At 37.2% G+C, this 15,445-nt stretch overlaps 1 protein-coding gene across 2 annotated transcripts in view; it reads right to left on the bottom strand.

The window, feature by feature from the left end:
- Positions 1-15,445, bottom strand: part of LOC126416135 (intraflagellar transport protein 43 homolog) — a 128,408-nt gene that overhangs the window by 87,181 nt on the left and 25,782 nt on the right. For both annotated transcript variants that reach the window (XM_050083674.1, XM_050083675.1), the window contains exon 3: positions 5,308-5,390. In XM_050083674.1, coding sequence (XP_049939631.1) covers positions 5,308-5,390 — 83 coding nt within the window. The remainder of the gene's footprint in view (positions 1-5,307; positions 5,391-15,445) is intronic.

Raw genomic sequence — 15,445 nt, 5'->3', positions numbered from 1 at the left:
TTGTATTTACACGGTATTGTTTACAGTATCCATAGATTGTAGATACACAGTATTTAATTCTCTACAGTTCTGCGGTATTGCCATCTATTTATTTGCTGTGTCACATATGCGGTATTGTTTTAGATAATTTTTTCATGGTAAATAATTAAAAATTCGGAGTTACGGCATTAAGAGCAGATGCGCGTATGGTCAATGACATCATCTAACCGAAAAACGAAAAATCTGCAATTTGTCAGTTACGCGTTATTGTTTCTTCATCGATGATATCTATCAAAACAACTCTTCAACTATCGATCTATCTAGGATTAAGAATGAGTAAAGAAAACCTGATATGACAAGTTTTACTTGAAGTGACAGTTTTCATTAGACACTCCCGAAATGACAAGAACTACCAGGATAATTTTAATAAGTGACAAAATTTTAATTATCAGTATCGTCAAAATTATCAGGAACAGCAAACACATTTTGGTAACAATAGAGGCTTTTCCCCACAACATCAATGAAAACCAGCCAGTTGGCATACCTAACCATCAATGTAATGCGCAAGGTCAACCAAGCTGTAATGTTTCGCCACCTACAGGTACAGCGTCGGCTCCACCAATAGTAATGCACAGCAACAAGGAAATTACTACGTACAGAAAACACATCATTTCAACTCGTATCACATTGTGCCATATAGCAATGATTATTATGACAGACGTTAAAGTAATGAGCACAGTTTTCAGTGTAACAGTTGGTCTTACCAGCAGCAGAATCATCCGCAACAACATATTATCATGAATGAACCAGACAGTTGGTATCATCCCGAACCAAATACATCAGGACGAAATAACAGAACAGTACAAATAGTTGAAATGCCACAGCATCCTCCCGCAAATAACAGCACATCAGAAAGAATTTGACTAGATACAGTACAGGTTGCATCTTCCAGCAATGTAAGCAATACTTTTGACACACAGAATCTTGTTCATGAAAAAGTTATTACTTTTGACGACATCCAAGACACACTTTTGCATGAAAAACCAGTTATTCAAAAAACCATTTCCCACCCTATTATTGAAGTAAAGACTGGATCATCCACATTTTCTGCAGTAATTGATTCTGGATCACCTATGACAGTTATAAATGAAGAAACTTTCAACAAATGTAACAAAGAAAATACTTATCCTACGTTACCATTAGGCAAAACTAAAGTAAAGGGAGCAGTAACTGGTAAAGGAGTAGATGTAAAATTACAGACACACTTATCATTTTGTATTGCAGGTCATATGTTCCACTCAAATTTTTGGATTGTTCCCTTATTGACAACAGACCTTATTTTAGGTACGAATTTTTTGGTACAACACGACGCAATTATTGACTTTCAGAATTCCTATTTAATGTTAAAGGATGAAAAGGTACAACTGGCATTAGAATTTCAGCATGCTTTACCTGCAGGTGAACAGGAAATTAATCGAACAGAGGTCATTTCTTCACCACGTAACACGGACTGTCATTCCACATTGTTCACAGATATGTATGTACACAACTACAATACACCAGACGAAGCCGACTATGATGTTATGCAAATGATTTCTGATAAAGTGAAACAGAGCAACGCAAATACATATGACGAATGTACTCAGCTATGCAAAATTCTTTTACAGCAATCTCCAGTTTTTGACAACATCCCTGGTACTATGTCCGGTTTTAGGTATGAATTTCAAGTTAAACAGCATGACACATTCAAAGTTAAACATTATCCTATTCTGAATGTCTGTACACAAAATATTGTAGCAGATGCACTATCCTGTTCTCTCAGCAACAATCAGCAAGACATCGCAACTAACTTCTGCCCAGCAAATTCTGCGAGTTGCATTTGAAAATTTCATTTCGTTGTCATTACAAGACATGGCACAAGAGCAGAGCAAAGACAACATATGGAAAGAAATTAAACACCTTTGGCAAGGTAGGAATAACGTTACCATTAGAAACCATTACACTGTACGCAATGACATTCTGATTCGCCGCTCTCACCCTGACAGCAACAACTGGTTACTATGCATTCCTGACGAACTGGTTAACAAATTAACTTGGTATACTCATTTAAGTTACGCACATTATGGAGCGAGAAAATGTTTTCTTATACTGAGACAGAGCTGTTATTTTGCCAAAAGGGAGAAACATATTTGATGAGTTTTAGCGTCATGTAAAATCTGCCAGAAAGCTAAATCATACACGACTTCACATATTCCTCTGTTACATCCCACTGCACCGATTAAATTGGGACATATGGCCACTGTAGACATTTTTAGTCTGATTCCCAGATCTAATAGAGGTTTCTGTTACATCTTTGTCGCTGTTGAACTCACTTCAAAATTTGTTACCTTCACTCCGTTATGCAAAGCTACTGCTAAATCTATTTCAAATGCATTTGTAAAACACTTTTTATTTCATGTAGAACATGTATTGAAAGTAATTTCCGACAATGGACCACAATTTTGATCTGCAATATGGACACGTATGTTACAAGCTGCAAACATTTCTCCGATCTATATATCCAGGTATCACGCTTCTTCGAACCCTTGTGAACGATTGATGAAAGAAATTGGTAAACTATGTAGAATATACTGCCATAAAAGACATATTGATTGGGAAACACACATACTCTCATTCCAGGATGTAATTAACTCCATACCAAATGAATCTACTATGCTATCTCCGACTGTTATACTGAAAAATGTTGAACCACCCAACAAAATTAAAGAATTAGTATCTTTTCCTACATCTCATTGACTACGCCACCATGAAATAATTGACATTGCGCTCAATAACATCAAACGTGCCACAGAGCACCGGAGAAGACAGCAAAAACAGGTTTGTACATGCCGTGACTTTCACGTTGGACAGAAGATATTAATACACACACACTATTTATCCAACAGAGGAAAAAGTAAATGCAGTAAATTTGAGCTTCTATACGCAGGCCCATATAGAATTTGCAACTTTCCTCACCCCAATGTAGTACACGTCAAAACTTTGAGAACCAGAAAAAGGGCAATACCATATTTCCAATATTAAACCCTTAATTGAATGAGCATACTTTATGATTTATCACATTGTAATGCCATTTCCAGATATTTATATAACCACTTACTGATGATGATTATATTTATTGGACTACAGACCTTGAGTAATTGTTACAATGTCTTACATTTTAAATATGTCTTATGTCACTTGCATGATATCTTATATAAACACTAACAGCTTGATACTACATGCAATAACTCATGTTTTGAATGATGACTTCTGAATTATACTGAATAATGTTTTGTATTACTACATAAATGTTTAGTAACTGGCCAATGAATGCCAATGATTATCGTAATGAGATGACTTATACATAAATGCTATGCCAATAATTACTGTAATGAGATGACTTATGAATAATGTTCTGTAATACTCCATACATACTACATAAATGTTTAGTAACTAGCCAATGAGTGGCAATAATTATTCAAATCAGTTGATACACTAGTGTAATTCTGAATGATGACCAGTGTAAGACTTAATGTATCCTTCACCTTCTGACCTAATTACCACCAATTACTGCGATATCCGTATGTCCTGTCCATCCTCATGATCATGGAGCACTATATTTGGTTTTTGCAATAATTCTACATTGATGTAAGAGTATGGATTCTACAAGAATGTGGTGTTGACATAACAAGCTGTCCACCACCTTGAACGATGGAGATGTCATTATGGTCCTACTGTTTGGTGTACCTAATGTACTACCAAAATAATAACATAGAATATTAATACAACATTTGAGTGTCTTGGCTACACTGATAAATACTTCAGGGAAGAGAACTTCAGATTGTCTCACTTGGTGTTATGCTTCTGAAGAAGGATATGGACTTTCAGTGCAGCTATGTGCAGCCCACTGTGCTACAACCATGGTGCTATCCTTCCCAATCCTTTCCTAGTTCTTGTAAAATGTTAAAGACTTTTACAGTGTGAGTGCACTTTATTTCACTCCTTGATATGTTTAATTCATGTAAAAACGCAAAAGAGTTTTACAGTGCATGTGTACTTTATGTCATTTGTTAATATATTTTGTACTCAGTGCGTATACATTTTGTCATTTCTCAATATGTTCTGAACTCAGTGCGTGTGCACTCTATTTTATTTCTTAATATGTTCTGCACTTATCAATAATATATATACTCTGTGACTGTATACTTAGTTAACTAAATAGATTATAGATGAATTTATTGCTCATGGCAAGTTCAATTGACTCACCATCACTAACAAATTTTTGCCTCCCCCCAGTGGAGGGTTATGTAAGAGGTCCATGATTAAGGAATTTGTTGCTAGCACACTCGAGCAGATGTAGTTTTGATGGATTGCTCACGTGCTGCCTGCGATATGTAAGCTATAAGAGAATCTCAGACCAGAGAGCAGTGTTGACTGCAGTAGGAACTGTGTAGCAGTTTGTGTAAGTTGTAGCTAGCAGTCGTGTGTATGGAGTTGGCTGGGCCGGTTGTGGGGAGCGATGGTAGTGCCTGAGCGTTGTAGTATAAGGTAAAAGCTGCCTGTGCATATATACTATTGTTATATTAAGCCCCGTGTAAATGTTTTAAAAATCTCTAAATAATAATCTTTCTTATAAAAATTAACTTTTGACAATCATTCATCTCAATTTAAAGATTTTACTAATTTCTCCAATCCATGGTCATCCCGATTATTGTAAAGAAAAATCAGTTGTTTCCTTTTATACATGACAAATCTATCGGCCAGCATTGTACTGAGCTGTGCCAGAAAAATTTCTTATAGGAGCAGATATATACGCGTTATCCGGTGACCTTATTGAGGTAAGAATTTTCAATTTATTCAGAATGCTTTTTCAGGGCCATGACACAGTACTGCTGACATCCAAAATTTACCAGTTTAAATTCACAGTCAATTATTGAAAGGTTATAAGTGAGCCACAATTTTATTGAGAGATTAGTCACATTTTATTATTCCAAAGTTACGGAAGTAAACTGTTGGGTAGTTACACTGAATGTGAATTATATAATTATATATATTTATCTGTTGGGAGGTTACAATACTTAAGCTTATTATTTAGCTAGATGTCATAAATATTTAGTATAAGATTTAGCAAATCTGAAGCTCCAGACTAGGAATGCACTTCGCTACATATGCAGAGTTCATTGCATTGAAAGCTTCAGTGTTTTATGAATGAGCATTATGTTATGATGAAAGGAGATTGTTTCAAGCTCAGGATGTTTGAGTATACAGCTTAAGGATCATTATACTTACTTTCCAGATTTTACACCTTCATCTGCCCACCCACCAGAACGTCTAGATCTCGGTGGTGCTGCAGGCAAGGCATCCTCAAGTTCCTAACATGAATGACACAGAATATGAAGCATACAACTTATGAAGAGAATAAACTAACTACAATTAATTTATTTTATACTGTCACTAAAAGCTTGCTAAACACTTAAAGCAATTAAGCCACACATAATGGAAATTGTGTGTTTTGATTATAATTTTTTCTGTCTGCTAATGGCTAGGGATATGGATTGGGGCTAAGAAATGAAAGAGGAAGCCGCCTGGTAGAATTTTGCACAGAGCACAACATAATCATAGCTAACACTTGGTTTAAGAATCATGAAAGAAGGTTGTATACATGGAAGAACCCTGGAGATACTAAAAGGTATCAGATAGATTATATAATGGTAAGACAGAGATTTAGGAACCAGGTTTTAAATTGTAAGACATTTCCAGGGGCAGATGTGGGCTCTGACCACAATCTACTGGTTATGACCTGTAGATTAAAACTGAAGTAACTGCAAAAAGGTGGGAATTTAAGGAGATGGGACCTGGATAAACTGAAAATGTGGTGTCACCGCCAGACACCACACTTGCTAGGTGGTAGCATTTAAATCGGCCGCGGTCCGGTAGTATACGTCGGACCCGCGTGTCGCCACTGTCAGTAATTGCAGACTGAGCGCCACCACACGGCAGGTCTAGAGAGACTTACTAGCACTCGCCCCAGTTGCACAGCCGACTTTGCTAGCGATGCTGCACTGACAGAGGCTCTCGCATTTGCCGAGAAGATAGGTAGCGTAGCCTTCAGCCTAGTCAATTCTACGACCTAGCAAGGCGCCGTATTCAATTGATGTTTGTTGTATGAAGCATGTGTCATCGAGAGCGATGTTGTACAGTTGTGGATTGAAGTTGAGTGTTCCAGAAGCTACGTACTTTTCTTTATAGCATTCATTACGTATCCTGTTTCAGACCTCGCGCCGGCCTGCGTGAGTTTAAGCGCATGCCTTTCGGCTTCCTCTCATTGTGTCTAGGCTGTCTTGTCTAGACACAACAGAAAGAACCAGAGGTTTTACAGAGTTTCAGGGAGAGCATAAGGGAACAATTGACAGGAATGGGGGAAAGAAATACAGTAGAAGAAGAATGGGTAGCTTTGAGGGATGAAGTAGTGAAGGCAGCAGAGGATCAAGTAGGTAAAAAGATGAGGGGTAAGGTAGATACTGCCTACAGGAAAATTAAAGAGACCTTTGGAGATAAGAGAATGACTTGTATGAATATCAAGAGCTCAGATGGAAACCCAGTTCTAAGCAAAGAAGGGAAAGCAGAAAGGTGGAAGGAGTATATAGAGGGTCTATACAAGGGCGATGTGCTTGAGGACAATATTATGGAAATGGAAGAGGATGTAGATGAAGATGAAATGAGAGATACGATACTGCGTGAAGAGTTTGACAGAGCACTGAAAGACTTGAGTTGAAACAAGGCCCCCGGAGTAGACAACATTCCATTGGAACTACTGACGGCCTTGGGAGAGCCAGTCCTGACAAAACTCTACCATCTGGTGAGCAAGATGTATGAAACAGGCAAAATACCCTCAGACTTCAAGAAGAATATAATAATTCCAATCCCAAAGAAAGCAGGTGTTGACAGATGTGAAAATTACCGAACTATCAGTTTAATAAGTCACAGCTGCAAAATACTAACGTGAATTCTTTACAGACGAATGGAAAAGCTAGTAGAAGCCAACCTCGGGGAAGATCAATTTGGATTCCGTAGAAACACTGGAACACGTGAGACAATACTGACCTTACGACTTATCTTAGAAGAAAGATTAAGGAAAGGCAAACCTACGTTTCTAGCATTTGTAGACTTAGAGAAAGCTTTTGACAATGTTGACTGGAATACTCTCTTTCAAATTCTAAAGGTGGCAGGGGTAAAATACAGGGAGCAAAAGGCTATTTACAATTTGTACAGAAACCAGATGGCAGTTATAAGAGTCGGGGGACATGAAAGGGAAGCAGTGGTTGGGAAGGGAGTAAGAAAGGGTTGTAGCCTCTCCCCGATGTTGTTCAATCTGTATATTGAGCAAGCAGTAAAGGAAACAAAAGAAAAATTCAGAGTAGGTATTAAAATCCATGGAGAAGAAATAAAAATTTTTAGGTTCGCCGATGACATTGTAATTCTGTCAGAGACAGCAAAGGACTTGGAAGAGCAGTTGAATGGAATGGACAGTGTCATGAAAGGAGGATATAAGATGAACATCAACAAAATCAAAACGAGGATAATGGAATGTAGTCGAATTAAGTCGGGTGATGCTGAGGGAATTAGATTAGGAAATGAGACACTTAAAGTAGTAAAGGAGTTTTGCTATTTGGGGAGCAAAATAACTGATGATGGTCGAAGTAGAGAGGATATAAAATGTAGACTGGCAATGGCAAGGAAAGCGTTTCTGAAGAAGAGAAATTTGTTAACATCGTGTATAGATTTAAGTGTCAGGAAGTCATTTCTGAAAGTATTTGTATGGAGTGTAGCCATGTATGGAAGTGAAGCATGGACGATAAATAGTTTGGAGAAGAAGAGAATAGAAGCATTCGAAATGTGGTGCTACAGAAGAATGCTGAAAATTAGATGGGTAGATCACATAACTAATGAGGAAGTATTGAATAGGATTGGGGAGAAGTTTGTGGCACAACTTGACCAGAAGACGGGATCAGTTGGTTGGACATGTTCTGAGGCATCAAGGGATCACCAATTTAGTATTGGAGGGCAGCGTGGAGGGTAAAAATCGTAGAGGGAGACCAAGAGATGAATACACTAAGCAGATTCAGAAGGATGTAGATTGCAGTAGGTACTGGGAGATGAAGAAGCTTGCACAGGATAGAGTAGCATGGAGAGCTGCATCAAACCAGTCTCAGGACTGAAGACCACAACAACAACAATGATCAGTAAGCCTGCTACATTTTTCAGTATCAATCATGCTCAGATTTGTTTGATGTATACCTGCAGTATGTTCCCCTAAGAAATGTGAGGTATATTTTCTCTGGTGTTTCAGCAGATATTTGCAGTTTCGTTTTTTCAGTGTGTGGTGGAGTCAGCCCAGACAAATACTGTTCATCATGCCTTTCATGTGATACCAAGTGTCCATTTGTTTACTGTTATGAACAACATTATCTTTAAAGTGGAATATTATGTGTCCATTTAAAAGAGCAGCTGCAAATTAGTCTAGGTCAGTATTCATTTTATCCATATTTGTTAACACAGACATTAAAACATGAAGAATAACCAGTACTCCAGCAGCGAGTGAGCAGTGCTTCTGAAACATGGTAGCTGTCAGTGCTGTCAGTGCCAAGACAGTGCTGTCAGTGCTGGAGTACTGGTTATTATTTGTCAGACTGTGGCTTCAGTTGACAGAGAGACTGCAGTCATGTGTGAGTTGTGTTTGCGCGCGTGCGCGCGCGCGTGTGTGTGTGTGTGTGTGTGTGTGTGTGTGTGTGTGTGTGTGTGTGTGTGTGTGTGAACTATTTTCAAAGAAGACCTTGCTGGCTGATAGCTTATTTGTGACAGTCTCTTTGTTGTGCCTATCTGCAACTCAGCATCTCCACTATACGGTGAGTGGCAACTTTCATTCCATAACATTATTACAGTCTATCCTGGATTTTCTACTGTTTGGTTATTATTTGTGTTTTACTGTCCTTATTAATAAATGTTGACTAATTTGGAACCACCTTACTGAATGGGCACATAAAATTCCACAGTAAAAATCATTCTGCTTGTAATGGGAAATGAACTAACACTGACTCCAGATATGCACAGTAAAACAAAGTTGCAAATAGCTGCCAACACACCAGAGAAAATATGCTGGATGACTCTTAGGAAGGACACCATATATATGATTTACCTTGTTCTAACTACATGTATGTAAGAATCATCAACGACTATGTTGCTGTAAGCCGTAAATTATATCCATATCCATTCTTCCCCATTTGCATGAGTTAACAGGTTCTGTAAAGAATGTTGCATAGTTGTCGTTTACCTCACTTCTGTTTAGAAAAGATCTTTTGTAACAATAAAAGTGACTGCCTATATTTCAACCCAAAGTAAGAATGGAATGAAAGTTTCCATTTCAATGCCCACCATTACAATAATGCCCCAAGCAACCTTGGAAATGGGCTGCCACCATTATTATCAAAAACTCACACCAGGAGATCAGTGACAGAGACTTTCCAGTCATCACTGCCATGAATGTGGAGCAGACATTTGCATTGCTGTATGAAAAGGAAGCTATTGTTGTTGCAACACTGTTATGCCACCTGAGGTTATTAAGCAGTGACTTTATAAATTTAAAATATTCTGTACATGTGGATAGTGGCAGAAACAGTTATGTAGAAAACTGTAATTTTGTAACTTTAGAAACCCAATAGGAAACTAGATGAGACAAATTCATTTAGCAGTGATCAGTTATAAAACCAACACAGGTGTATTAAAATTGTGCATGAAAGAAGCAAAGAACACAGCAGAAGTACCAGAAAAATACCCACTGAAAGTATACAGACAAAACAGGCATGCATGAGATGCAAGAAGTGTGTGCAAAAAAAGGTAAATCTCAAAATGTAGGATTTTGAGAAATAAATAGAAAACAGAAGAAACTCACAAGAAGATTTTCAGGTGGGACAAGAAAACACACATGAAAAAATGCAACTTCACAGAGCAATATCAAGCAAGGATCACACATAAAAATTTCTGATGATGTATCAAGCATTATTAAATGCTGTTTTGCAAGGTTGAAGATGAATTGTGGGAAGTAGTAGGGACATGTCTCTAAAGTAAACCATAGTCGGCAAAAGGTATGAAAAATAAGGCAAGGGACAACTTCAAGAACCCAAATGGAATTTATAGTTTGAGCAAGCAGTGCAATCAGGAATCATGATTAAAAGGGAAAGTAATTTCAGCCATTTAGAACATGGCAAAATAATTTTATGTGACACTGACAAATACTTGACACATAAAAAGCCTGAAGAATGATTTTCAATAGGTGTTTTAAATAGTTAGTAAATGTCATGACATGCAAACTATTAAAATTTGTTAAACTTCTAAGAAATTTGAAAATTTCCTAGGACAATAATGATTGAAAAAACAGAGAGAACAGTAAAATAATCTCTATCAAATTTAATGACATGTTCAAATTCGGAATGGTTTGTTAAACTGTTATTAGGAGAAAAGCAAATATTTGGATGAATCAGATAACTAAAAAGGAACAACACAAACAAATACCACCCACATCAAAGACTAACTTGCTGGAGCTCTAAACCAAACACTTACAAACACAAATGAATTATCATTACAGCTGATATCATTCAGCAACAATTCATTCCTTCAGTACTTCATTCACATGTTATGTGTTGTAAATCCCAACATCAAGGAGGGCCATAATTAGTTAAGCAATACTATAATATACAGTATCAGCCTCGGCAAGCTACTTCTGTAAAGTGTATCAACAACAAATCATGACTTGTACTAATCTAGTCACACACACATTTATGGGAATTACTTTTAAAATACTTCCAGTGTGTCACTTTTTACTTTTAACCACATCTCTAGCATCCCCATCTACAATGGGCACAAATAGCAGTGGTTACTCAGAGACGTTGCGAGTCACTAGCAGGAGAGTCACAGCAGCCAGCTGTGAGACGCGAGCCATGCTACTGTGTGGGTAGTGCTGATAATGCGGATGTAGCCCAGCCAGCAGACAGCCTCGCCAGCTCTTCCCATTCTGTGCACAGTGTCTAGTCGATAATCATATCACCATGCCTATGACAACCCTGCCGTGTTTTTGGACGGACTCATTTTCACTAATGGTATGCATTCAATGTCCAACTGATGATGACTTCTGTTTCATTTACATGTTTATAGATTATGTTCTTCTATCAAAAGTGGACAGAAAAGTGTCTATCAGTAGCGCTAAGAAATTTTGCCTACTTGAGGTAAGTAATGATCAACAACACTGTCTCATAATTTATTAATTGTTTTCTTGACTGAATTTTCCTTTCATACAATTACTTATACATGTTTATGTATATTAGGAGGAAAAGCACCCTCTTTGAAAGAATACACTGCTCTTCCTCTTCTGCTACTCAGTTTTCATTCTTATTTCACCCTATGAATCATTTATGTAAGTTTACATAGATCATTTCAGCTGTCTATATTTTACCTCAAAGTCAAAATCACAACAAGTTTCATAAATGAAAAGCACTAGTTTGTTTTTGTTCTACAGTATTAATTTATTGTGTTAATCAATTTTCAGCTTACAAGGCCATAATGAGACATTAACACAATAAATTCATACCCTAGAACAAAAGCAAACTGCCAAGAACTGACAGATGGTTCAGTTAACAAAAAATGTTTAGAATAAAAATTAGAGGTGTACATCATTTATGTTCCAGAGTCCAACTAATCTGATAAATCATAGCAGTAGTGGCTAATAAGGCTGTCTTACTTTGTTTTTGAATATCTGGTGAATTTCTATTTCCTGTGTAATGTCTACTGGTAACCTGTCACACACTTTTGCACCAGAATCTAAAACACCATTTTCAACCTTACATAGGGATGTACAGTCTATGATTCATGATTGGGTAGTTGTAGCTCACCACCATTTAAGGAAAGGACAAGAAAGTGTAATGAGAAGACATTCTGAGAAGAAAATAAGTCGAATAGAGTATTAAATACTAATTCAGGAATGATGAAAAAAACTGAAAAAGGAAATGCACAAAAGGAAAGCTATCAGAAAAGACAAAACCCATACAAAGGAAGAAAGAAAATGGCAGACACAGAGAAATGGCAGAGGGAGCATGGAGGCAAAAGCAGAAGAAAACAGTTTGTAGCAGAGTAGTGTCATTATGGATCTTCAGGAAGAGGGTCCATGAAGAGGAATTACCTACGGAGAAGAGCCCCGAGGAATGTTGAACACATAATTTTATCAAAAAACTAATAAAGTGACAAGACATGGGAGAAAACATGAAAAAAGAGGAAATAATGTGGAACATATCACTTGATACAATATGTACACATAATTAGTGTTAACATTAATGAACACATTTTTTTTCCTCCTGGCTACAAGTTTTCAAATAGAAATTCATCTATGGAATAAAAGGCATTGTCCAGGGGAAATGATTTTAAGTTAGATTTACAACCTGCGTTGCTGCTTGCTAGACATTTTATAGTGTCAAAAAATTGATCGAAAATTTTTGTTGTTGCATACTGGACTCCTTGCTGAGGTACTGACAGCTTTAATAATGAGTAATAAAATGTCAATTTTCCTTCTAGTGTTGTAGGCAAGGACATTAGTGTTCTTTTCAAATTTGATGGATTATTTATGATGAGTTTCATTAGCAAATATGTCTTGTGATGGCACAGTTGAAATGCATAGCTTCTTAAAGAGGTACCAAAATAACACTGGTAGGTGAATACCAAATGTTAGTCTTACTACTTGCTTTTGTGCAATCAGTCTTCCAGCTGGTTTGATGTGGCCTACCATGAATTCCTCTCCTGTGCCAACATTTTCATTTTGCAACCTACATCCTCAATTATTTACTGGATGTATTTCAATCTCTGTCTTTCTCTACAGTTTTTACCTTCCATAGCTCCCTCTACTACCATGGAAGATATTCCCTGATGCCTGAACAGATTTCCAATCATCCTGTCCCATCTTATTGTCAGCATTTTCAACATATTCGTGTCCTTGCCAATTCTGTGAAGAACATCCTCATTTACTACTTTAGCAGTCCACCAAATTTTCAATGTCCTTCTGTAGCACCACATCTCAAATGCTTCTATTCTTTTGTGTTCCTGTTTTCCCACAGACTATGTCTCACTGCCATACAATGCTGTTCTCCAAATGTACATTTCAGAAATTTCTTCCTCAGATTACAACCTACGTTCCATACTAGTAGACTTATTTTGGCCAGAAATTCCCTTTTAGCCAGTGCTAGTCTGTTTTTTATGTCCTCTTCACTCCGTCCATTGTGGGTTATTTTGCTGCCTAGGTAGCAGAATTCCTCAACTTCATGTTCACCAATTATGATATTAAGTTTCTGCTAAATCTAATTATTTTCATCTTTCTTCAATTTAATGCCAATCCATGAACTGTACTCATTCCATTCAACAGGTCTTGTAATTCTTCTTCACTTTCACTGAGGATAGCAGTGTCAACAGGGTATCTTGACATTGATATCCTTTCACCTTGAATTTTAATCCAACTCTTGTACCCTTCTTTTATTTCTGTCACTGCTTCTTCAACAAATTGACTGGACAGCAGGGGCAAAAGACTACATCAGTGTCTTACAACTTTTTTAATCCATGTACTTCATTCTTGGTCTTCCACTCTTATTGTTTCCTCTTGGTTCTTGTACATATGACATATTACCCATGTTTCGCTATAGGTGACCCCATTTTTCTCAGGATTTTGAATATCATTCACCATTTTACATTGTCAAATGCTTTTCCTGTGTTAACAAATCCTATGAATGTTTCTTGATTTTTCCATTATCACTGCAACATTAGAACTGCCTCTCTGGTGTGTTTACCTGCCCTAAGGCCAAACTGATCGAGATCTAACAAATCCTACCTTTTCTTTTCCATTCTTCTGTATATTATTCTTGTCAGAAACTTAGATGCATGGGCTGTTAAGCTGATTATGTGATAATTCTTGCACTTGTCAGCTCTTTTAATCTTGGGAACCGTGTGGATGATATTTTTCTGAAAGTCTGATGGTATATTGTCAGTTTCATACATTCTGCACACCAACGTGAGTAACTGATCTGTTGCCACTTCCTCAGATGATTTTAGAAATTCTGATTGAATGTTATATATCCCTTCTGCCTTATTTGATATAAAGTCTTCCAAAGCTCTTCTAAATTTTCATTCTAATACTGTATCCCCTAGCTCTTTCCTATCAACTCTTGTTTCTTCTTCTGTCATGTCATCTGATAAGTCCTTCCTCTCATAGAGGCCCTCAACATACTCTTTCCACCTATCCACCCTCTCCTCTGTATTTACCAGTGGAATTCCCATTGCACTCTTAATGTTACTACCTTTGCTTCTAATATCACCAAAGGTTGTTTTGACTTTTCTATTTGCTGAGTCAGTCCTTCTGACAATCATTTCTTTTTTTACTTCTTCCCATTATTCATGTAGCCATTTCATCTCAGCTTCCCTGCACTTCCTACTTATTTCATTCCTAAGTGACTTGTATTTCTGTATTCCTAAATTTCCCTGCACATTTTTGTACTTCCTTCTTTCATCAATCAATTGGAAGTATTTCTTCTGTTCTCAAGGTTTCTTCACAGTTATCTTCCTTGTGCCTATGTTTTTCTCTGCAACTTCTGTGACTGCCCTTTTTAGAGATGTCCATTCTTCTTCAACTGAACAGCTACCGAGCTATTCATTATCACAGTATCCATAGCTTCAGAGAACTTCAACTGCATCTTTTCACTCCTTAGTATTTCTGTATCCCACTTCTCTGTGCATTTATTTTTCCTAACTAGTCTCTTGAGCTTCAGCCTATTCTTCATCATTACCAAATTGTGACCTGAGTCTATATCTGCCCCTGGCTACACCTTTCAGGGCTCTCTGCCTGACCATGATGTAATGTAACTGAATCTTTCTGCATCTCCTGGCCTTTTCAAAGTATACCTCCTACTTCACTTGTGATTTTTGAACACAGTATTCACTATTACCATCTGAAATTTATTGTAGAACTCAATTAGTCTTTCTTCTCTCTCATTCCTACTATCAAGCCACATTCTCCAGTAATCTTTTCTTCTACTCCTTCCCCTAAAACCACATTCCAATCCCCCATGACTACTGCATTTTCATCTTCCTTTACATATTGAATTACCTGTTGAATATCCTCATATATTTTCTCTATCTTCTAATCTTCTGCTCATGACATTGGCATGTATACCTGATCTATTGTTGTCCATGTTGGCTTGTTGTCAATTCTGACGAGAACCACACTATCACTGACCTGTTCACAATAATTCATTCTCATCCTGTCTTCCTATTGATAACAAATACTACTCCTGTTGACCTTACCATACAATTTTCTTTTTTCAATTTCACTTCACTGATGACC

This window comes from Schistocerca serialis, chromosome 8 (assembly GCF_023864345.2).
Source record: "Schistocerca serialis cubense isolate TAMUIC-IGC-003099 chromosome 8, iqSchSeri2.2, whole genome shotgun sequence".
Lineage (NCBI taxonomy): Eukaryota > Metazoa > Arthropoda > Insecta > Orthoptera > Acrididae > Schistocerca > Schistocerca serialis.
Note: the sequence above shows the minus strand (reverse complement) of the source record. Positions and strands in the feature narration are given on the sequence as shown.